Genomic DNA, 25,041 nt, shown 5'->3' on the forward strand with positions numbered 1-25,041 from the left:
ACCACCCAGATTCTAATAGTACTGTCAACAGGGCAGTGACCAGAAGTTTACAGTCAGTGCTTAGCAAGCCTGTGCACATTCCTGGATTCCATCCCCAGCAAGGAAGGGGAAACTTACAGTACCGTTTCCACTGTCTTCACAGAATCAATATATCCAAAAACAGTTCATGAACTGGTTAAAGGTTCTGATTCTCAAAAGCAGGCTGTGCCTATTACGATGCAAGTTGTGGTTATACAGCATGACCACTAGGTGGTGCCCTGTGTTTGAACTAGGAGTTTGTGATTGTTACTGTTGATGTTCCCATCTCCATGGCTATGGCCTTTCTTGAAGACCCAACATTTAACTAAGCTCCTAGCCCTTAAGCAATGAACAATGAACTAGATTATGCCGATGATGCCCTTGCTACTGCTTCTGGCTTCACAGTCTCCAGGGTCCACACCCTCTAGGCAGAGCTCAGCTATGGTTAGAATAGATCTTTCCTCCGACTTCATCCCCCATAGCAGCAAGGCTCCCTCAGATAAATAAGGCTTGCTTGCTTTCCACTGGGACAAAAGAGCTTCCAACAGCTCACTACAGGGAAGGAGCAAATGAACAACTTGGAGCTTGAGTCAAGGTGGTGGTGAGCGACCTTTCAGAGCCTTCACCTCTGCTTGCTGTCTATGTGGTAGGATTTACAACTTGAAAATGCCTGCAACTATGGTGGCCAGGCAAGCCAACTATTAGAGACTCTACATACAAGTGACTGACTCTAAAGCAGAAGGAAGGTCTCCAATCAGATCAATGCATTGCATTTCAAACAAAGGATAAGATTACTATAGGGCAAAGGCTGAACTGAGAAATGCACACCATACCTCTAACATTTCCCCAAGCTAAAGAGCAACTCCAGGTTTAACATGAATGAAAGCATAATTCTCTTAGAGAATACATCAGAATAATAAGCTTCTAACTATAGCAAAAGCTTTACCCAAACAAGGCTTTGAAGAAGGAGTCTCTATGGGGGTAACAGGGCCGGTGAGAGAACAGCACAGTGGATGGGAAGGGCTGGGAAAGAAAGTTCAACAGGGAACAGTAAAACAGCTTAAGTGTGTTTCCAGAATGGAACCCCTCACTCTAAAGAGTAACTTTTAACTTAATGGTGGCAAAGTGTTTAATCCCAGCCATACAGTAGAGGGCTGAGCCCTGCTATTCCTCTCAGCTGCCGCACACCCTCTGCCCCATCTCAAACCACTGGTTTCATAGGATCCTTCTGCCTCAGTCTAGAGCAGAAGCCCAAGCACAGAATTAAGCAAAATGAAACTCTAAGATTCATTCTTCAGAAAAATATAATTTCAAAGAAATCCATAGGCAACCGGTGTGTTCAGTGTATTGATTCTTCATTATTACATACACAAATCAGTAACATGGGATCGTTTCCCTTCACATGTATGCAGTAGCTCCAAGTTGCTCCTGGGAACTGAGAGCACAGAGAAGTGGAACAAACTGACCAGTTGTACATGTAGAGTACACAGCTCTAGAGGGCCCTCCGCTGCCGCCCCAGCTCGCAGCTTCTCTGTATTCTTTGGGGCAGTGCCCTTGCAGACATTAGCTTTCAAGCTCAGCAGCAGTCAGGAAAGCAGAGCAGAGATGAAACATGCCATACTGCTTGCACTGCTACTGCTGAGAAGGGACCACTGTGTCTGTCTCTGTCCCTCCCTCCCAGATTCACTTAGGTCTTGCATTGGACCACGCTGGCTCTTTATTTCAGTCCTATCTTTAACTCGTTCTTACAGCCTGCACTTTAGCATCAGATGCTGAGTCCACTCTAAAGCAATTGCCTTTTACATAAAAATGAAACGCTAGCACACCATCTAAGGACCACACTGCAGGACAGATGCGGTGAGTGGCCAGCCTTGGTGATGTCTCCAGCTGTATGCCCTCATAAGGAAACAGTAAGGCTAACTGGCACAAGTAAAATCCTCACCTGACCTACCCTATAAGTACGCCTCTTTCAAGTTAATTAAAAGCCCTACCTTAACTGGCTGGCTATCATTATTCATTTCCTCCTATGTCATGCTTGAGACGAAGCTGTGGATCTACTTAAACTGTCACGATCCAATCTCTGCACACAGCCCACTTCGTCTGAGCAAGTCAGACTGCATTTATAGGGTCATAAAACTTTCTGACTCGTCCTGTGACATGGTGGTTTTCCCCTCAATTTGTTCTCATTACCAGCTGAAGTGAATGAGCAGGAATCACAGGGTGATTTGCAATGGGGTGCATCTCCCTCAGGGTCTGCAGGGCCCCCCGACTTTCCTCTCACTAAGGGCCCATGTTTCCTTTAGGTAAAGACTACACTACTGCTATCCTCCGTGTGCAAAGCATTAACACCAGGGGCCTCAATGAGAAACCTAGCATGACGTATCCTGACATTCATTATCTATATGTCAATTAAACTGTCTAGGAGTCAATTCAATTTTTGAAAGCAGAGTGTTTTCTGTAACTTCTTTGAGTACAATCTCTGAAATAAATGTGTAACTTGTTACCCACTGGGAAAGTGACCTCCAACAAAACCTCCTGCCCTCTAAGGTGTGGCTTCCCTTAGTTTGAAAAGAAGAATGGCAGATGAGGATGGTTTGTCTCTGACCAGCTTCCTGCCTTCTCAGAAGCACTGACTTCTTCAATTTGAATTCTCAATGGTAACCATGTCAGCTCAGGCTCCTGCACTTACTTGGAGGGTAAGAGCCAGCAGCTCTTCCGTCCTTCCCAGGGGGCCGCTCCTCAGTTCCAACAGTAGGCATCTTGGATGAGCGGAGAGCAGGGGACACGGCCTGAGAACAAAGTTGTACTGTTAGAACACTTTGAAGCACACACTGACTGACACTTTAAAATAAAGTAGTACGTCCTCATGAAACTCCCAGATCCACCTCCAGGCAGCAATGTCAGGGACACGCTAACAAGCACCTCCAGTAAGAGAAGGCAGGAGAGTCTGCTTTCAGGGCCTGGTGGGAAGACCGCATAGGCCTTCAGGTATGCTGCCTCCAGGTCAGTACTGGGGCAGCTCTGCCAGCATGGCAGCTGGCTGGGTATTCCAGCAGTTGCGGCTGTTGGCCTGGCTCCTCCTCCTTAGGTGGAGGAAACTAAAACAAGGGTCCCGAGCTCTCCAAAGCTCTAGGTTTGTGTTCTATCATTCCCATTTAAAAATTAACCTCTGTCTTCACAAAGGTAGCTTCCACCTCCGAATGCAGACAACTGACCGGTTATTCAGAACAAGGCGATTTCCTTACGAGGAAAGAGTACCTTTGAGAACTCAAACAGGCGGGTCGCAGAAAAAAGTATATCCAGTAACATAAGATAATAGATCTTGGGGCAGGTAAGAGAACTGACTGCTCATCCAGAAGTCCTAAGTTCAACTTACCACATGGTGACTGCTGTGTGTCTGAAGACAGCTACAGTATACTCATATATATGTGTACACACACACACACACACACACACACACATTTAATAAATTTTAAAAAGAATATATCTCACAGATCTATTTATTTGCACCTTTTATTTACAGTTACATAATATATAGTTGAAATGTACATGTAAATTCAAACATCTGACTGCTCAGCCAGCTGCCACCCTCCCTCTTCCACTCACTAGGTAAATTATTTTTTATCAATAAATGCTGAAGGAGAAATCAAAGAAGAACCTCTTATTTCAAAGAGATAAAAATCCAATTGAAAGCACCTCCTTTGTGTTTTAATATTACTTAAAATATATCCCTCAAAGAGCCCTTTCTTCATTAAGCCAAACAGTAATTTATAACCTGTACAGGGAATGAAGTCACAGTGCCCGCCCTTCCTGCTCCTTCTGTCTGACTGATGGAGCTACCTCCCTTCCATGCTTTGCTCTCATCAGCACCAGGAGCTCCCAGCAGGTTCTCCTGCCCCTCCATCCCAGCTCAGCCTGTGCTCACCTTTCTGGTAGCCAAAATAAAAGTGGAACTCTCCAAGGCCCAGACCAACAGCAAGGGAGAGAGTTGCATCTCCTAGTCAGTGGTCACGGGTTGCCCTTCCCTGTCAGGCAGCAGGCATTTAAGTTAAGGTGCCTGTATTCCAATGCAAACAAACACACAGAACTCTTGTTCTCTGCAATTCGGACTTAAAGGCGAGAGTGCTCGAGTCTCCCTAGTTCTACACTCAGCAGAGACCAGAAACCCGGAAGTGCTGAAGGCAGACAAGATCCTCAGGAGCCCACCCCAGTGCTGGCCAGTTCACAGTGACTAGCAGCTTCTATCTGCTGCCCAATCAGGACTCATTCCACACACACACACCCAATGTCCCGCCCCTCGTGACCCTCGGTAGCTCTATGCAACACTGAAGGGCATGAGGTCTGTTGATTGGCCATGTTTGAGTTTAAAGTTAGAAATCAATCCCTACTTAACCCAGGGCCTTAGAGGCCGCCCTGCCTCTGAACTGTAATGGTCAGCATCCTTAGATCCTGGTGTGAGGCTGAATTCAGCCATAACATTTATAGGCTATTTTACCTGGTTTGTGTTTTTAGCATAAAGCCAGTAATTTAATCAAATATGTAAACTTGTTAATTGTGTCTGTTTACCTGTTGAAAAAGAACTGATCATCAAATTGTCTGAGAAGTTTATATAAAATAGATGGAGGGGAAGATTAAGTAAATAGATGAATAGAATAAGCTAAGTTCTTTGAAGAGTGTGCCTTATTTAGCTGCAGCATCCCCAGAGCGGGTGAGTGCTAACGTTAGCCCAAGGGACAGAGATGACAGAAGACCAAGCGCACGAACTTCCTGATTCTTAGCTCAGGTCACTTCCCCAAGAATTCTGATTTGTTTTCAGCCCTGTATTCATGTGTCTACTTCCCAGCACGGCACTGTGACTGCACACTTGCTGCTCGGTTATTAGGTGAAGAAAGGTTGAAATTATTGATAAAAAAATGTCTCTAAAAATATATACATAATGTTTTTCTATAGCCACATAATATTCAGGAGGGTTTATTAAATGTAAAAGGTTTTAATATTTACAACTATGGAGAAAAATGATGTACAACACACAAGAGCACCAATAAATGAAGTATTCAAAGGTTCAAAAAGCCTTTTAGTTCTCATTTAGTTCTCAGGAGTCCTGAGCCAGTGCAGCAAGCTGCAGGGAACCCCTGAAATGCTCCCACATGGTGGGTCTCATGTGTGCAGCTACAGCAGACTCACCCCAAGCTCGTCGTCATCAGAGTTATCAAAGATGTTGTCTAAGTCATGCAGGGAAGGTGCCAGATCAGTCACCTGGGTAAGGCTCCCGGAGCCAGCTCTGCCAGCAGCATTGTCCTGCCGGATATCTGTGGGAAAGGAGGCAAGGACAGAGTGAGCAGGTCCTCAGCCGAGGGAGACAGGGAAGGACACGGACTGGACCTCAGTGAACAAGGTCTGCTGGCAATACCCTCCCTATATCCTACTTAAATTTAGACATAATTATTTCCAAATGTGCTTTTCAGTTTTGAAACTAACCAAAGAACAATCCACACACACACAAACACACACACACAAAAAAAACAAAAAAAACAAAAAAAAAAAACAACAACAAACACATTAAAGTCCTGATCAAATTACTGCTATAGCAATAGGAATATAATTAATTGAGAATTCCCTTTGCATGTTACGCTAGCAACCATCCAAGTGAGTGAATAACAATGTACACACCTGTTTTAGTAGCTGAACTGAAAATAGACATGGCATTTTTCCCATCAGGCACCGGCGTGGAATGACCTGGTGTAGTGACATCCTTGGTACCAAATCCATCCTCTGACTGTGTAATAAATTCAGCCAAACAAAACACATGAACAGCAACCCAAAGTGTGGGATATGAGGGAGAACACAAAGAATTAGCGTCGAATGGAACCTGTTATGAGCAGTGTGGGAAACCATGGTCTACAAAACCAAAGGGAATCAAAGACAGGCCCCTGCTCTGCATTGCACAGAATCAAGACCGCCCATTTCTCAGAAACTTGGTGGTGCTGGTAGGTCTCATTAAGGACCTATCCTGGCATCCAATGAAGTCTTTAGTAATTGTACTGATGTTCAATGACAGACCAAGCCTCTGGATCTACACAGACCCTGTACATGGTCCCCTCGACTCTATTAGCCTTGTAACTGCCATCCTTTCCTACTCTCTCCGGAACACTTCCTTAGATGGCTGACGCTGGCAGGCACACCCAGCACTCACTCTCATGGCAATGGAACCAGGCTACCAGCAGTGCTAATGTGCAGTCAGAGAACACACAGGCACAGCTCTCAGCACAGTGAGCACGAGAAGAAATGCTGCCCTCAACACTTTTTTGCTTTACATCTTAAATACTTTGGAAACTATTTTAGAAGAATAAGTAGGGAGCACAGGCCAACAGTAACTAGCACGGAGGAGACATGCATGGCAGAAGCTACAGCCTGAAGAACACGGAGCTTCTTTTATGCTCAGCTGACTTTGGAACAAAGGTGAGCCATGACAGCGCTGCTACGTACACCAGTACCGAGAGCACGAGTCTGAGGACAGAGCAGTCAGGCAGGGCTACCTCCGACCGTCTGCATCAGGACTCTCCCGTGTACACCGTAATCACCCAAACCCACAGGCTGCTGGACTTGCGCTGTGGTAAATAGTACCTTGTTCTTCTTCAGGGAGTCCTTGTCTGTCCCCTGCTTGCATTTCTTATTTGCTGTGAAGATGTACTTTATGTCACCATCCTCAAAGGTGTACGGGTCATTGACTTCTCCCAGAGTGTCTCCAGGCTGCTGCGACAGAGGTGACGGGTCGAGGAAGGGGAGCGGCTGCACCTGAGGCTGCTCATCCTGCCAGATTTTGAACCGCTTGTTAGGTTGTGCTAAGAGTCTAAAAGGGAAAACAGGTGACAATGTAATAAGGTAAGGTGAAACTGTCGTTTTCAAAGTAGTATTTATGATTTTCACATTCATTTATTTTGCGAGTGTGCATGTGCATGGAACATGTGAAGATCAGAGAGCTGCCTCTCTCCTTTCTGGGGCTTAAACTCAGGGACAAGCAGGGGCAGTGCTGATGTGGACTCAGTATGGGGAACAGAGAAAGTCTGTTTGCAGTGCTGGTTTTCTGTGTGTGCCTGCTGAGCCTTCTTACCAGACCAGTACTTATCATTTAAAGGAAAGTTGGAACTGAACACTGAAAACACCCGTCTATTTCCAGTATCGTGTTTTTGTTTTTCAAGATCTTAAGCGTGATTTGGCAAATTAAGGCATCTTTGTTAGGCCATGTCCAGATTCTTCAGAAAATATAGGTCATGGGCACACACTTCCAAGTACACCAGGTCTGGCTACCCAGTCAGCAAATCAGCACAAAGATGAGGCTGCAAGAACGCTTATAGGAGGTCTCCTGCACCAAGGTTCAGAAGAGTGAGTGGCTCAAAGGCACAGAGAGCACACCTTCCAGACAGAGCTGGGTGTGCTATATGGAAAGTCAATGAATTCATACTGTGTGTCCTAAACACCACAGCAAAACCTTTACATGCCAAGTATTTAAATACCACCACACTGCTAAGGCTCATGGAGAGCCGGGAGTTTGATTTCGAGACACTCCCTGGTTGCAGAGTCTGCAGAGAGTAAAGACAGCAAAGGCAGAAGACAGTGTGGATGTGCATCCCCATCCACAGGAGAGAACGTGGGTGTCCATCCCAGGATCAGCTCACCTTTGCAGGGCAGTGCTCTCTGGGTTCACATCCAGTACAGTGTCAAACCTCTCCCCCTGCAGCTCTGGAGGCCGGAACTCAGCATCCTCACTGGATGGGAGGCGAAAACTCTGCCACCACCTGTCTGTTGACTCGGTGTATGAAGGCCTGAGCCCACTGTACAAGGCTGTCTCACTGGCCTCTGCCAACAGAGGCAGTCTTTGGCCTACGAGAACAGTTCTGTCCTCTAGAGTGGACAGCTGCTGAAGGTCTAGCCCGTTTCCATAGAGGGCAGGGTTCACAGGGACAGAAGGTGGGTCCAAACTCTCTGTCTCCTGACCTCGTGGCTGAGGGCTGAGTGTTGGGGGCAGAGGGGAAATGGGGGAATGAGGTGAATCCATAGGATTCAGATTCATTTGCTTGCTTGTATTTCTGGAAGGCACAGCCATTTGCTTATCATATTTCCTACTGTTTGACACCTCTAAGGAGGCATCTATCCCTGCCAGCCCTAGCTTCTGTCCAGGCGCATCCTGCTCCATGCATAACTCTTCAGCCACAGAAGGCCTGTGGTGAAAGGGCACCAAGGGTCTCTTTTGCAACTTGTCTCCTTTTTCTTGTCTTTCTGTGGTTTTGTGCTTGGAAGAAGCAGGAGGTGGTAAGGATGAAGATGATGGCAGTCCTGCACTGAAGCCTGGCTGAGAGATCGTGGGAGGTCGACTAGGTCCTACTGCACACCGTTTTAAAAGTTTATGCCTGCAAGGAGAATTAAAGTCAAGTCACAAAACAAGAGTTGCTGCTAAGGGGATGACTGACATCCCTGACAGGCTCCAGAGTTCAATATGCACAAGCACTGAGACACAGGTGCCTGACAGGAAGTCAGGAGGCACTCACATTGAAGGTCAAGCAGACAAACATAAAGCTGACTATCCTGCTGATCTTAAACCTTGCTAGTCAGACAGGAGCTACAAATACCCATCCTTACTGCATCTGAAGACTGCCAGACTAAGAGACCAGAAAAGGCAAAAAGTAGAGATTCATGTCTCTGTCTCAGCTCTCTAATGGCAACACACAATGGTTTAAATGATGTGTAACACTGCACACTGGGAATAAAATCACTGTGCTCCACCCTCCGAAGAATGTGAAACCAAGACAAACAAAAACACCTGACAGGACCCAAGGCCTACTAAGCTCTGCCTCTGACTGTGTCTGGGAAGGAATACGAGACAATTGTGAACTTCAGATACACGAGAAGATGGGCTAGAGCTCAGAGGCTGGAAATCACGACACATGCACATGAGAGCCCCATCGCATCTCAATGAGGATGCACATCTGACAAGCTTCTTGGCAAACACAGGCCTGAGGAACGATTTGGTCAGGACCACTGACTGATGCCAAGTGTACTCTGTGCAGCCAAGTTGCACAACAGGTCAGCCAGCTTCTCCATCTGTAAATCACTCCGGTGGTGCAGTGGTGACTCTGAGGCCACATGAGTGGTATTAAATTACTGCTGCACTGAGCTAAATGATGCCCTCATGGGCAGTAAAATGGATTTGTGTGGCATGATGGGACGGTTAGTAGGACAGTAGAACAGTCGCCCTGTTCCATTCAGTGAGAGGAATAGGCCTTCCATATGACTGGCAATAATCTGCAAACACTCCACTAAAACTATTTAAAAACTAAATCTTAAAAAGAGAAAAAAAGCAAAACCAAAACTGTGAAAAGGCTATCAAGAAGAGTACAGGCAGAGGTGTGCTCCATGCACCAGGAGCACGCCATCAGTGAGCACCTCACCAGTCTCGTTTCTAACTCTTACACACACCAGGACTGTCCCCAGGAAGTTGGCTGCACTCATCTTCTGGCAGGGTTCTTATGTGACTCTTCAAAGGATTTGTTGTAACATGTGAAAGCTTCTGAAGCTGCCTCTTTTCAACTTCACAATGTTTAAGAGCAAAACTGCGCCCTACACTGAGAAAGCATGTGCCAAACCTCTAGTTACTACAGAGCTTGGCCTGAACAACTTGGGCGAGGTCAACCGTGAGAGGAGGAAACCTAAGGCAGAGCCACACAGTCAAGGAACCAGGAGCCTGGGGAATAAGAATTCGGCTATGAACTACAGCAGCAGCCCCAGATCACAGAAAGTAAAACATCATTTACTACATATACGGTCATTTTTAAAATGAGACACTAATTAGTAAAACAGTGTTTTAAGGAAAATCTAGATTGTAGAAAGATTAAGGAAAAGAAAAAAAAATGCACAAGTCAAACTGACCACAGTTTATACCTCACATCCTTGCTAAAGGTGTACACCCACCTCCAGCCTCAGTAATAGATAGATAAAGAAAGAAAAGAAAGAAAAAGAGAAAGAAAGGATGGAGGAAGGAAGGAAGAGAGAGAGAAAGATATTCAGCTACTGCAAACTATACCCGCCCTAAGACAGGAGGGGAGCTGAATCTGCTCAGAGAGGACACTGAGTAAGCAAACAACTCCTTCACAAAGTTCCACAGCAAGCCAAGCATGACTATGACTGACTAAAGGAACAGGGGCTTCCTACTAAGACAACACTTGGTAAGCGCATGGGGGCCAGGGAGATGGGAACACAGGCCCACATTCCTTTCTTCAAGTCAATGGAAAGAGTTTGCATTCCCTTCCCCAAGTCAGTCCACCAACACCTCAGTAACACCTGACCTGAAAAGTGAACAGTCAGTCACCTTCTCAACAGACAATCCTTATTCCTAGAAGACCCAAGGAAGCAATAGATGCTTCTAGAAGCTCTAGACCCATAAGTAAAAAAAGCAAGGCCTGCCAAGTATCAGCTGAATTGAGAGGTAGGTCTACCTCCCTTAAAATACTTTAAAAGCTGTGAAAGCCCATGTCACTGAAATAGTTCCTGTACTACCACACCATGGTGTTAAATCAAGGGGTGAAAGAGGAGGTTAGGGCCATGCAGACACTCCAGAGACAAGCAACTGAGACATCACTAAGGCAGCGGCTCTTGGGGTGTTAGCAAACACCCCATCTCTAACAGTAACAAAGATCCTCAAAACAAAGGATCTCAAGAGTCAAAGTTCTGTTGACTTCATTGAGCCAGTGTTCAGCATTGAACCCTGAATCCTGGCAATAAAACACCACTGCACAGAAGACAAGACAGATTCCTTCCTTCCATACTGGAGGATGTTTAGAGGGAAGACTGAGATGAAGGCGTCTGTGTGGTCGTGGCGGTCAACATGAATGGTACTGTCTCTGCCACTGTCTAAGCTTCTCCACACCCACCTGGAGCAGGAACAGCTGACTCTTTGGGTTGGATCCACAAAATCCCAGGCAGCAGGACTGTGAGCAGGCTCTTCTTCCCGAGTGGGTGTTGACATCTGGCTTCTCCTAGAAAGGGCGAAAAAGTGACTTTGTAATCACATGTAATCCCTATAGACAAAAAGTCCTTTCCCCCTTAAGGTGTGAATCCTTTTTTTTTTTTTTAAAAAACAAAGGAATGGATCCTGCTGATAACAGAGTTCAGAGTAACTGAGGAGGTAAATAGTGTCTGCTGTACACACAGAGGCAGGTTCAAATGTTCCTGCTTAAGCTCATCTTACACTTACATGGACAGCTTACACATAGACAGCAACGGACAACACACACTCTGTCGCTGCCTTTCAGAAAGCCACTTCTGCCTGCATGAGCAAGGCCTGGGTTTAGTACCACATTCACATGCACACTTGCCCACCACCACCCTTCCCCAAACACACACACACACACACACTGATATATACAAAGTCACTTAACATCATGTAAGAATTTTTAAATATTGAAGGTGACGTTCTAGCATGTTCTTAAGTCATCAGTAACAAGCCATTGGAAACAAAAGAGGCAGTGCTCTGGCTCCTCATTCCCAGCAGCCGATGTCACACATTCATCGGGTGGTCCGGTGGGAATCCTTGAGACAGCCTTTTCTATTTTCCTGGGCCAGTAAGGGAAGGAAGTGATCTGTCAGAAGCAGCAGAGTGGAATAAGGCTGCTTTTGCGTAAAAGCAGAGGATGGTGAAAAAGAAATACTAGCTGAAAATTTAACTAGGCATTGAAGATAGAAGTAAAAACATTTGTACTAATTATTCTGAAGGAAACAATCTTTTCCAAGTGACTGGGGACAGTTTTCAAGTCTTAGATTTTCTATACAATTATTTTAGAGTTTGTCTATCATATCTTCAGTGGCCTATTCTAGAATCAATTCATCTGAAAGTAAATATTTAACATCAATTTTTTAAAATTTTAAAAGCTTGACCCAAAGGGCAGCTACTGAACCCACTCACAGAACTCTGAACAGTGCTCTCGTAGAAGGGTTTATGTCACGTCTACGTGGAAGGTTATTAGTGACAAGAGCACCCATATGACAAGCTGGAGAGGCGACTCAGTGCTTAAGAGTGCTTGCTTGGTCCCAGAGGACTGAGTCTGGGTCCCAGCACTCACATCTGGCAGCTCCCAGTTGTTTCTGATTCCATGGCCTCCAAAGACTCTGCTTTTAAGATAACATGAGGGGCTAGAGAGACGGTTGGCAGTGGGGTTAAGAACACCGGCTGCTCTTGCAGAGCCCCTCAGGGAGCTTGGTTCTCAGAACAGTAGTTCACAACCATCCATTCCAGTTCCAAGGGATCTAACATTCTCTTCTGACCTCTGGAAGTATCAGGCATACAAACGGTGCAGACATACATGTAGACAAAATACCCATACACATAAATGTAAAAATAGTAAGTATATGTACACAGACACACACACACACACATGCACACAGACACACATACATGTACAGATACACACATGTACACATATAGGCACACATACATATATGTCACAGAGACACACAGACCCACATGCACACACATGCAAACACACACAGATACACATACAGACCTATATGCACATACGCAGATATACATACATGCTCACACAGAAAGACACATACATGTGTACACACACAGACACAGTATCTAATAAAGCAGGAACACAGCATCATCCAGGTGTGCACTGCTGGTGAAAACCCAAGGCCAACTCAACAACTGTCCAAGAAATTTGTTTCCCTCTGTAACTGGAAACCACTCAGAAATCTGCACAAAAAGAAGGGCAGCCCCTGACTGCCACCTGACAACCAGAGCAAAGCTCTGAGCTGTCCCTGTTGGCAGATGTCACATCAACACCATGTCAATTTTCTTATCATCAAGAACCTGAAAATTATCCATAATATATGAATCAGGTTAAGCAAATGTTCTGCTTATTAGCATCTTAGTTTTCTAACATGTTCTACTGATTTTAAATCATAAAACACTTTGGAGACCTTTGGGTTTGGTCACAGGTGTACATGTGACTGCCTGACTCGCCCTTGTCATCCTGCATTCGAGGAGGAGTGACTAACCAGAACACACAACACGTACTTAGACTGGGCTCTGCTGAGGATGCACTCCTTCCAGACTCGATGGACCATGTGATTGTGAAGTTTGGGAGGGATCTTCCTTGATCTCTTTGGACTGTGCATAGTTATCATCCCCCCGTCTTGGGACCCGAGGTGACAAGCAGCACTCTGCACACTGCTCTCACCTGGAAAGCAAGCACAATCAGAACATCAGGACTGCACACCATAGGCTGTTGGATATGTTACCTTCTAAACTTGCTTCTGTTAAGCTTAGTCTCCTACCCCCAGCAATCACACTATCTGCAGGATGATAACTCTCTACCCACACCCACACACCACTAACCAACCACCAACCCACCTAGGTCTGTAGGATTCTTTGTGTTTTCCCTAAAGCAATAGACATGATGAACATGTGCACAGCATCTGGAACACATGCACAGACATGCACAGCACCATCTCACCCCAAATGTTTAGATGCAATTTAACTTCTAAGGAAGGTATCACAATTGCAATATTAAAGATGCAAGCATTCATTATTTGTGCTTAGTTTAGGAACTAAACACAACCAGTGTATTTTGGAGCAGATAGAGCAGCAGAGGCAGCTCTGTGTTCATTCAGCTAAACAGCTGTGTAATAAAAGCACACAGTATGAGCAAGAGAGAAAACTGATTAGCACACTGGTGTCTGGAACTGCTTGCCTTACTCCCAGTGTGAGTTACCCGAGCATGGCACTAAAACCTGGAAAGGGATTGTCTCCAAGTTATATTTCCAGAGCGAGGCTCACTGGCTCCCCTCAAGTGTGTCCAGTTAGTCTGTCCACCTGTTGGTTGGTGGCCTATTCCTTCTGGCCACACCCACTGTGATGGGACAGGTGATGGAAGCTCTGACCATTCCCATTTCAAATGTGGCCAGTCTAAAGGCAACGTCCAGTCAACTCTATGGCTCTCTCTTATTTGACATAGTAAATGTACTATGGGCTCTGTTCTCAACCAAACAAAAATGCAAAACATCTTGACCAAAAAAATGTAAACGTAGCGTCTCTGGATAATCTGCACTGCTACCATGAAAATCTCTCAAATGTCCCTTATAGAACAAATTACTCCCCATGATGGCTGCATCAAGACCATTGCTTTGTAGGATGTTTAGGTTTATCCCCATTGAAAACATCAAACTATGGGGCTAGAGAGATGGCTCAGTGGTTAGAGCACTGACTGCTCTTCCAGAGGTCCTGAGTTCAAATCCCAGAAACCACATGGTGGCTCACAACCATCTGTAATGGATCTGATGCCCTCTTCTGGTGTGTCTGAAGAGAGCGGCAGTGTATTCACATACATAAAATAAACAATTCTTTTTAAAAAGTTAACACAAATCTCACTAAGTATCTGGGGGAAGAAACTGATATATAAACTAAAACTAATAAAAATTAAAGTAGTGCAAGTGTTAAGAATACAAAATTTTAAGTAAAATGTAAACTATTGAAATTACTGACAGATGGGGCCTTTGGGAATCACTACAAAAGACAATGAAGCATTTTCTTTTTCAATTTAGTTATAATAAAAATCGATTAATGGCTAACCATTTCCAGAAGAGTCACACTAATGCTCTGCTCCCTGAGTCCTGTGAGTCTAACCCGAGACTGGGGAAGGACAAGTTCATCCATAAGAGATGCACATAAAATGCACATTTAGTCTACGAACATCTTCCTGATAGTGTAAGCCATCTCTGAACTATGGACAACACATGACACATGTGCCAGTGGATTCCCAATGAAGACAAGCTGACTCTAGCCAGGAGTTAATACAGGAGTCTGTCACTCAAAGTGGACACAACTGTTTTCAATTCAAGCAATCTCTCCATTATCAGGGGGAGGGAGGGAGAGGGAGAGAAAAAAAAGAGTATAACTGTGGAATGTTTACTTCAGAGAGCAGCAGATATGTACAGGACTCAGTACCCACTTAGGCTCCTCATGCTATTCTAACACTGTCTTATAATGGAGAAAGAATTGTTGCATAGTCGTCCTGTGGGAGCAACTGTAGGGTGGCAAAAGTTCCAACTATCCCTGGTCCAGTGCTTGTGATGGTTAACAGTGACTGTCCATGAGACTGAACTAGGAAACACCCTGGGACATCATGTCTCTAAGGCACTTCCAGAGACAGCTCCGACCCTTCCTAGTTCCCTGAGCAGCTGAAAGGGCAGGTTGGACCTGCTGGAGGAAGCAGGGTCCTGGGGACATGTCCTTGGGACTGCAGCTGGGCCCTGACTCCATGCTCTGTGTTCTCTTTACTCTATATCCAACAAGAGACTAAGAACTGCCTCCATGTCTTCTCACTCCCACACTGCTCTGTCGGATGCACGCAGCCCAGCATCAGTGAAACTGTGAGACAGACAAATCCTTTTCCCCTAAGGGCATCTCTCTCAGGCACCTAGCCACCAAAACACAGCAAAGTTGACACAGTATTTGCCATTGTTTAAAAGCAAACAGGAGCAGGTTACCCACATACAGTTTCCTATCCATGGCAGAAACATGGTCAGAGTGTGCCCGGGGGCCTGCCTGTGCAGAACTAAGGCGGCACCAATACTTCCTGTAGAACAGAGACTAAGGTAGCACAGGCACGATTCTGAGACTTGGCCTTCTTACCCTCTACCCCTCGCCTGTCCTACCACTTCCATCAGGAAATCTGCCATGCTGATGGCGGTCTGGAAAACCTTCCCAGGAACACACTGGATTGCACTCACCTAGAACCACCTGCTCCGGGGAGGTGGGAGGCGTCAGAGGCATCCCACAGTTACTGGGGTCTTTCACACTACCAAGTCCCTGCTGCACAACTGTGACATGCCCTCCAGCACTGGCAGCACTCTGAGGAACCGGGATATCATTCTGAGACACCAACACGAAAGCCGAAGGGTAGACCATCCGGACACCACCTGTGAGCAAAGACAGCAAGGAGCAGGCTTGAGTAACCGTCTCAGTGAGCAGGTCAATGGGAAAAAGTCCTGCCACAAGCACACCTGCTTGAACATGCTTCCCAGAGTCACCATGACAGCAAAGGGGACAGGAAGAAAGCAGGGGTCACAGCTGTGGAGAATTTGAGTGGTCATCTCTTTAAATGATCAATGGAGCTACAATACAGTTAGTTATCCAGGCAAACACTTTCTTACCAACAATGACTTCAACTGCCACTGGGAAGTCGTCATCGTATCCCAGCTCAGCCTCCTCTCGAGGCTCCTCCTTCTTCCTCAGCACCATTGGGTAGAAACACTGCCATTCCTCAATGAGCTTGCGGGCGGCCGGGTCGGACATCTTGTATGCATGCCCTGTTAGTGTGCCGTTTAAGCCGTAAGGACTCACCAGTACTACAGAAAAGAGACACGAGTATCACATATAATCCTATATATTTGGTCATTTTAGGTTAAAACAAAGCACTACTTCATGCCCTTTGATTTATATCCTAGAGTCTTTCACTGTATGGTTTTTAAGTATACTTTAGAATTATTTACGTGTATTTTAATTACATCAATTTTTTTTTAAAAAATCAAGTTGGGATACTATTACTTTCAATTCTATCAAGGTATACTATATAACTCATCTATACATTAAAATGCATGCCTATCTATGGATGATGGCTGTGCACCATGAATACCACATCTGGCATGGAGACCCAGGCCCACCTGGCACTTAACACTAATGTGGCCCCTGAGAACCCTTACATATGTAATAATCAAAGAACAAGAGGTAACGTAATATTTATAACACAGTAACAACAGTAAGCCTCCTACTAGCAGGTTGTAGTGCCTAGAGGGTGAAGTGCACAGCTTACTTGTGCATCCCGTGTGTCTCTGCAGGGGCTCGTGATAAGAATTCTCATGTGCTGTGAACTCTCGTTGGAGCTGACACTGGTTCTCTTTCCACTCAGTCTTTGAAGCCAACCATGTTTTAATGGAGTTAGAAACAAACTGGGCTACCGTGGCACTTACACTGTTGCCCTGTGTACAGTCTTCAGAATAATCCTTTCTAGGGGTCTAGACAGCTCTAGAGTGGGAAGCACCCCATTTTCCTTTGGCTTTGTGTGTGCACTGCATGTATGTGTGCAGTCCATTGTGTGCCCGTGAGTCTGGGAACCAGGAACCAATATAGAGGTCTTCCTCTCTCTATCTTTGTGTTTTAAATTAATTCCTGTGTCCAAATATGGAGGTGACAGGACAATCTACAGAAGTCCGTCCTCTCCTTCTTCCGCCTGGGTGCCAGGGGAACCTTATCGGCTGGGCCACTCTCCTGGATCTCCACTGGTGTTGAGGAGACAAAGTGTCTCACTGAATATGAAGCCCACAGATCTCGTTAAGACTGCCTGCTGGCCAGCAAACCCCAGGAATTTGTCAGTCTCAGTGCCCCAGAGCCGAGGATAGAGGTGCTTCACATCCAGCTCTGACCTGATGCTGGGAAGCAAACTCAGGCTCCGATGAGCACTAACTGATGAGCACCCCCTCAGTTAATCTTAGAAAGTTGTCTCAAAAAGCCTCCCCTTTGGCTTTCTGAGACAAATCTCAGATAGCCAAAGTTGTCTTTAATCCAATATGGACCTAAGCCTGACCTGGAATTCTCTATCCTCCTAAAACTGGGATTACTGGTATGTGTCCCCACACCTGGCTTGAAGTGCCTTTTTCTTCTTCTTTTTTTTGGTCAACTTTACAAACATTTAAAGAACGTCTCTCCTGGTGTTTACTCATTTCCCACATTACTGACTTGTATAAAGATACTTATGTGCTGCCGGTTTCTAAAGCAGTTGGGTAATGCATTACATGAGGAGAGAGAGGCAGAGCTGAGTTAAGATATGTGGTCTCTAGGGACCTTTATTCCCAATACAATCTCTTCCAACTTCTAAAGTTAAAAGCTACTTACCTTCTCTTGTGACCTTCATATCTTCATAAATGCTTTAAGTGATAACACTGAAGATGAGGTCAAGTGCTCCTCCACATTTTCAAACTCCAACACAGTATTAGACACATCTGACAAGTGCAACTGCACATGATGTGCAGCACCTCAGGTTTGTTTTTGAGAATCAGGTTGTTTTAAATTTTATAGGAGTTTTATAGCTGTTTGTTTGGGGGGAGGGGGCTGTTTCAAGACAGGGTTTCTCTGTGTAGTTCAGTCCTGGAACTCAGGAATCCACTGTCCTCTGCCTCCTGAGTGCTGGGGTTAATGGCGTGCCACCCCACTTCTGCAAGACCCCACTCCAGTCTACAACAACCTACACCCATCCTCAACATCCCATCCTCCCACAACACCCCACTGGGAGAGGCAGCTATGCCCTCACTTGCTGGTGCAGGCTAAAGCACTGACCTTGAAATGGTGCAGGTGAAGACTGGGCCATGTGTAAGTGTTCCTCGCTGATCAAATAGATTGGCTGGTGCTGAGCAATCTCCACACTTGTGCACACGTTACTCTCTCCATGAAGGAAGAATGTGAAAGCACAGGACAAATGCTCACTGAAAGAAAAAAAAAAAAAAAAAACAGGGACACTTGGTTTCATGCTTGGCAGGAAACAGTATTGGGCAACACCTGGATGCTACTCTGTACTTCTGGCCACCCAGTCAAGATGCTTCTCATCTGTTGGGGACAGACAGCAGTCTCCAGTCGATGGTGTTTCAAAACAAGGCAGGTGTTAGTTCTTAACACTACAAGATGTCCCCTATTCACACATGAAGCTCCCTTCTCAGCTAGAGACAGGAGAGCCCAAGGGCCCCCTACACAGTGAGCACTTGACCCGTTAGCTTAATAAAAGAGGAAACAGAACTTCTAAGAATTACTTTTAAAGTGGATTATGGACAAGATCAAAAACAATGGAGCGGAGGTTCTACCCCATTATAGAAATAACAATGGCTTTGCTTATTTGGGGTACAGTGTAGCAAAAATGTCTCACCGCTTAAGAGCATCATAGTATATATTAGAGGTTAAAGTTATTGGCTTGAATGTTAGGAGCAAGGTGGCACAAGCCTGTCATCTGAGCACACGGGAGTCTGAGGCAGATCTACCCAGGCGCTGAGGTCAGCCTGAACTACTCTGGGAGATCCTACTTCAAAACAAGAGAACTGAAAGAGAGCGGTGCTCAGTGTGGTGATGCCGTCTCAACTCGAGGTAAGGACTCTATCGTATCATCTATTTTTACAATTTACATTTTCATTCATTCACTCATTCATTTATTCTATATAAGTACACTGTAGCTGTCTTCAGGCACACCAGAAAAGGGCACCAGATCTCATTACAGATGGTTGTGAGGCACCATATGATTGCTGGGATTTAAACTTAGGACCTCTGGAAGAGCAGTCAGTGCTCCTAACCACTGAGCCATCTCTCCAGCCCCTACATTTGCATTTATTACTGATTTACTGAGGTGTCATGGGGAAAGTTACCACAATGGCATAGCCTTTCAAAGTCGTTAGCTTTGGTCCTGAGCCAGCAGTGATGGCCCTCATGCCTGTAAGTGTCCTCCAGAACACTTGCCTACATACCAAAACCACATCACTACCACAAAGGGACGCACACATGCTCTGGTCTGATGAGGGTGTCCTGGTGGTTTGTGCTTTTACTAACAACATGAAGTTCTGTCAACAGAACGCACTTGCTCTTGGAAGTAGATATTCATAAAACACAGCAAAGGGGTGGTACATTTTCACAGAGTTTTTCCTTTTTCAAAAACTTAAAAAGACTTGTTAATATCCATACATTTAAATTTCAAGTTCACAAAAAAAGGGACATATTTAAAGCTATGCATTAGAAAACTGGCTGCCCTTGCAAAGACAGTAACTAGAAACACAGACTGTATCTCGCACACAGCAGACAAAGCAGCCTTCCTGACCTGGACCACTGGCTATCTTTCAGCCCACAGGCTGGTGCGACTCATCCTATGTACACCCCATCCTCAGTGCACCACACCTTTTAAGAACTAGTGGGAGTCACAGTGCACAGCACAACCTACTATCAACCGTGCAGAAACGGAAGCAGCCAACTAGTAAGCATGAAGCATGCGCAGAGAGCTGCAGAGGCTGGTGAGTGGTGGTTCCCCAGAAGGAAGCACAGGAACGATGCTGTAGGAGGGGAGCAGCGAAGGAAGCTGTGCAGACACAACACCAGGGCAGGATCCAGAACGATACAAGGAGCGGGTGTGTGTTCAGAGAGCAGAGTGAAGTTTGTTTTAAAAGGCAAAGCTCAGCTTGACTCAACAAAAAGATTAGTTAGTGCAAAACAGCAGAGTAGACGTATTTGTTTTAACAAGTCAACTGAGTAGCAGGACCGTGAGGTGATGTCACATAACATCCACTTGCACCTCTCACACACCACTCAAAGAACAGAGAAGCAGGAGTGGGAAAAAGTCTTGAATCAATCGCTTATTTTTACTACTAATTACTTAAAAAGTAAAATGCCTTTGTTAAAGGGGTAATTAAAGTAAGGCAAGGAAAGTACAAGAAAAAGAACATGATTCAGAGGAAGCAGCCAGAGGGTGTGGTGCCTGCCCGATGCCAGTTTACTGCCTCTCTGAGGATGCCTCTGTCATGTGCAAAGCAGCTGTAGGCAGACTGCTGCACTTACATGATCAGACTGGTGTGGGCACACTGCAGTGGAAACTACTGAGGGAGAGAGAGGTTCTGAAATAGTGCAGACAGTGTATCTGCTTCTACCCGGGGGAAGTGCATGCACACAGTTTGCTATACTGGCACAGAACTGCTAGGGAACAATATACTTTAAAAGCCTAACCACTCCCCCGAAAGCCCTGAGGTGAGTGAAGATTATTCACAACATCCTCTTCTATCTTTCCATACCTGCCATTTGCCACAGAACACACGGAGTAAGATCAGACAGGTACTGCCTCCTGCTGCTGCTCTGTGTGACCACCGCCCACCGTCCTTCCTTCTGCCCCATTTGGCTCTGATGCTGTCTGTATACAACCCTCTGAGTGTGTGCTCAGCAAACCACAAGTACCCTTAGCTATGGCACTGTAGCAATGGCAGGAAAGGCCGCACTCACAAACATCTGTGTCATCTCAGTAAGCAGCCGAGCCACGGTTTACCGGTGCGCTTGTCCCACTCAGCCCTCGTCAGCAGTGTTGGTGCCGACTGGCCGACTGCTGCAGGCTCACTAGTGCCATCCAGGCTGCTTCCTACACGGGCCTCCCTCCCTTACGGAGGACAGGTGAAAACTATCTACGTTCTAAGGCATTTTCGAGGGCACAGCAGCAACGAAGCTCGGAATTCAACGTTGTTCCCATTAGCTAGCTCCAAACCATGGGTGTTCACTTAGACCCCTCCCATCTGGTGTGTCGTGTACATAACATGGCATCTGTGACAGTGAAACACAGAACTGTACCAACACAACTAGTACTCGCATGATGCTATATGCACGCTCTAGGGTTGGGCAGTGTCTTTATTCATTTTATGTTTGCCTTCGTGAGTTTATGCATCTACACGGGTATCTACATGAGTGTGAGGAGGCCTGAAAAGACCACTGGATACCTGGGGTAGGGGCTGCAGGGTTGGGAGCCTCCATGTGAGTGCTTGGAACCAAACAGGAGCAGCAAAATTAACTTTGGGGCCACCTCTGCCCCTCACAGGGTTTGTACGCATAACAAGCTCCAAGATGGTGAGAGAAAAGGGAGGAGAAATAAAAGCAAGAAGGCAGCAGATGACAGAAGGGTAGTGGTGTAGGGGGTTCTGAGTCTGAGGGTCAACCGAGCTGGTGGTTTCAGTTCCTTTACTTTAGAAACTGCCTCCTTCTCCCCTCCTCTGTACACACATGCACAGCTGTGTGCACTCCTGTGTGCAGAGTGCAGAAACGGTGCTCATCCTCTATCACACTCCACTCCCTGCCTTCAGAGCTGACAGCCCCGCCTCCCAACACATACCTTGGTGTTACACGTGACTATAAGGTCACAGCAGCTTCTGCTGCTGCTGCTGCTAATGGTAAGATCACAACTCAGGTATACAAGGTTGTGCAGAAAGCACTTTGGACCACTGAGCCCCACTTTGAGCCCCAAGTTTTGTTTTTCAAAAGTCACATTCAAGAAAAACAATGGCCACTGGGAAGTACCCAGACCAGTCTTTTGTGTTTTCCGTCTTGTTTTAGGAAAGTGTGTAATGTTTGAAACGTATAAGCAAAAAATGTTGAAATAACCAAATTACCTGGAGTTTGTTCATAAAATGTCATTTTAAGTGCCTTGATGTTATTGATGAGAAAATTTATTGAACGATTTTCAAAGAAGTAAATTCTTACTTAAGGTGCATCCAGACCAGAGGCTGCTGTGAGCTTCAGCCAGGCTGCTGAGGGCACTTCACTAAGCATGGTACAGAGCACACCCTTAAAGTGTCTTTATTCGAAGCTACAAAGAAGCCATCCTAACAGTTTGTTTCAAAGGAATCCAGGTAAATCCAGCATTGTGGTCTGCAGGCAGTGGAAGCCTTCACCTCCTCTTTAGACTGTGGTGTGTCCCTAGATAGCAGTGTTTTAAATAGCTTGTTCCTGCGTGTCTAGAAGAAGCAGTGTTTGGGTGTGTAATATGAAGGGTGTGGCATCAGGAAAGCCTCAGGAGCTCAGCAGCGCCCTCTGGCTGGACACCTGCCCGCTCCTGGGCTGCACACAGCACTGGTCCAGAACTGCACCACACTGCTGTTCTTTGGGTAGAATAACCTGCCTTTCCAGTCCTCATCTTTTCTGTTTAAAGTGAGGTAAAGGTCAAATGTGGCCCAGTGCTTCTGTGTGCCCCAGCCATCGTGATATGTCCCACTGATTGACTTTTGAGCCAGGGACCACACTCGTCACAAGCTGCACTTGGATGAGCTTGATGGGAGCAGAGAATTAATTGATATTTAATTTTGTTTGTAACACTTTCCTCTTCAGTTTTTGTCTTTCTTCTACAACTTTCTATCATTTTTCTAAGATACTAAAAAAGCATCTAGAGTTCTGGGTTAAAACACAACTCTCCTGTGACTACACCCCAGTGCTTGTAGCCCAGCTGGGTTCTGAACTGACAATCCTACTGCTTTAGCTTCCAAAGTAGCTGGGATCATAGGTCTGTGCTACCCTGTCCACTTCCAGTTTCAGTGTTCAGACCTGGATTGACTTCACTGATCTCTCTAACATTTGACAAATAATAAGAAAAATACCCACCCTTATTCCACTATACCTCCCCACCCCCATTTCACCGCCTATTACTTAGATGGGGGGGAGAGGGAGAGGGAAAAGGAGGGGGGGGGAGAGAGAGAGGAGAGAGAGAGGAGAGGGGGAGAGAGAGAGAGAGAGAGAGAGAGAGAGAGAGAGAGAGAGAGAGAGAGAGAGAGAGAGAGAGAGAGAGAAAGAGTGATAGGGGTTGGGGTGGTGGAAGAGATCTGTGAGCATAACTACCAACAAACTGCAACCAATCCCCTGAATGACCAACAACCACTTCTCAGGGCCCTAGCATTTATAGGTCTTCTGAAAAATTCCCAGAATTCCAAAGGTCACAGAATTGTAGAAACTATCTGCTGCTGGCAAAACTACACCTCTGCCAGAACATGAGGCAAATCCTACTCAGCTGCCGTTGACTGTCTGCAGCAGCCTCATATCCTACACCTGGGATTAAGTTGAAACCATTCTTATAATGTTCCTGTGGTTTTTAAAGAAACAAAAATTCCAAAATTCTCAACTTCATGGGTCTTTGTCCCCATGGAAAAGGCTGCTCAGAGGCAGAACTCGTGGGTGACACCTGGGGCTACGGCAGGAGGCTAAGAGCTGAAGTCAGACAGCTGGGAAGTGGTTCATTGAGGAAAGGAAGCTGCCACCAAGCCCGATGACTTGAGTTGGATCCCAGAACCCACATGGTAGGAGGAGAAAACCAAATCCTGTAAGCTGTCCTCTGACTTCTGCAGAGCTGTGCATACAAGCACACACAATAAATAAAATAAGTAAATGACGGTGAGGAGGGGTGAGGTCAGCGTGAGCTCTGGTGAGTTTCAGACCAGCCTCAACCTACTTGGTGGGAAACCGGTTTTTAAATACAACACAACACAGGTCAGGCTGCTTGATTACATCGAGGTGTGAGATGGCACATTCTACCTTGAAAGCTTGTTTTTCTTTAAAATGTCCTAATAGAGTAAATGGTTTTTTACCAGGAAGTCACTTTTGAAGGCGGTTTGACTGGCCTCCTGCCTTACAATAGGGGCGTCTAGGGAAAGCCGTGCGAGACCGCAATGGAGAAAGCCCCACTCTCCTGCAGTATTTTTAAAAGGTATTTTACACCTTGAGCTGAGTTTTCAGAATGCAGCTATTATATGTGCTTTCAAAATGCACTGTGAATATTAATAAACTCCTCTTCTTTTCAAGGTGTAAAGTGTTTTGATAACAGGTGCACAATGCAGAATGCATGAAGATAATTTTACCTAAATGTTTTCAATGTGACCAAGTTATCACTCTGAATTTCCTGAGCTGTCATTAACTAACTAACCCTCTTGCCTCTGTCCATGGCCTCTCTGATATTTGGTCCCCTTTCTGAAGAATGTGCTTCCCTCTGGCAGCTCAAACTTTCCTCACAGTATCTCTTGTTCAGAGGGCAGCATCTGGGCACAGTATTCTACAGAAGCCTTGATGGGATCTTAGTAATTCTCATCTTTTCCTGTAATGAATTAACTATCACTACAAGGCAATACAAATATTGTCATGAGTATTTATTTTCTTAAAATTTGAAGTTACTTGTATTTGTCTGAGTGCCTGCAGGAACACAGTGCACATGGGAGGATTGCAAGCAGAAGCCAATCGTCTCTCACCACAGGGCCCTTGGCAGATCCCAGCTTGGCAGCAAGAGTTACAGAGCCACCTCAGAGGCCCTAACTGCAAATACCTTTGTTATGAGAGGTGACTTAAATAAAATTAAGTACTTATAATTAATAAATAAAATTACCATCAGAGTTCTTGAAGAATCACTCCACTGAAAAGTTACCCAGTGCATTGTT

At 45.6% G+C, this 25,041-nt stretch overlaps 1 protein-coding gene across 4 annotated transcripts in view; it reads right to left on the reverse strand.

Annotated features, from left to right (window-relative positions):
• Window positions 1-25,041, reverse strand: part of MED13L (mediator complex subunit 13L) — a 189,491-nt gene that overhangs the window by 25,780 nt on the left and 138,670 nt on the right. For all 4 annotated transcript variants that reach the window (XM_080941131.1, XM_080941129.1, XM_080941130.1 and 1 more), the window contains exons 5-14: window positions 18,407-18,552; window positions 16,228-16,422; window positions 15,805-15,993; window positions 13,091-13,253; window positions 10,944-11,048; window positions 7,695-8,426; window positions 6,643-6,868; window positions 5,689-5,794; window positions 5,203-5,327; window positions 2,708-2,807 (exon numbers count right to left, since the gene is read on the reverse strand). In XM_080941131.1, the coding sequence (XP_080797257.1) occupies window positions 2,708-2,807; window positions 5,203-5,327; window positions 5,689-5,794; window positions 6,643-6,868; window positions 7,695-8,426; window positions 10,944-11,048; window positions 13,091-13,253; window positions 15,805-15,993; window positions 16,228-16,422; window positions 18,407-18,552 (2,087 nt within the window). The remainder of the gene's footprint in view (window positions 1-2,707; window positions 2,808-5,202; window positions 5,328-5,688; window positions 5,795-6,642; window positions 6,869-7,694; window positions 8,427-10,943; window positions 11,049-13,090; window positions 13,254-15,804; window positions 15,994-16,227; window positions 16,423-18,406; window positions 18,553-25,041) is intronic.

This window comes from Micromys minutus (assembly GCF_963924665.1).
Source record: "Micromys minutus genome assembly, chromosome: 29".
Lineage (NCBI taxonomy): Eukaryota > Metazoa > Chordata > Mammalia > Rodentia > Muridae > Micromys > Micromys minutus.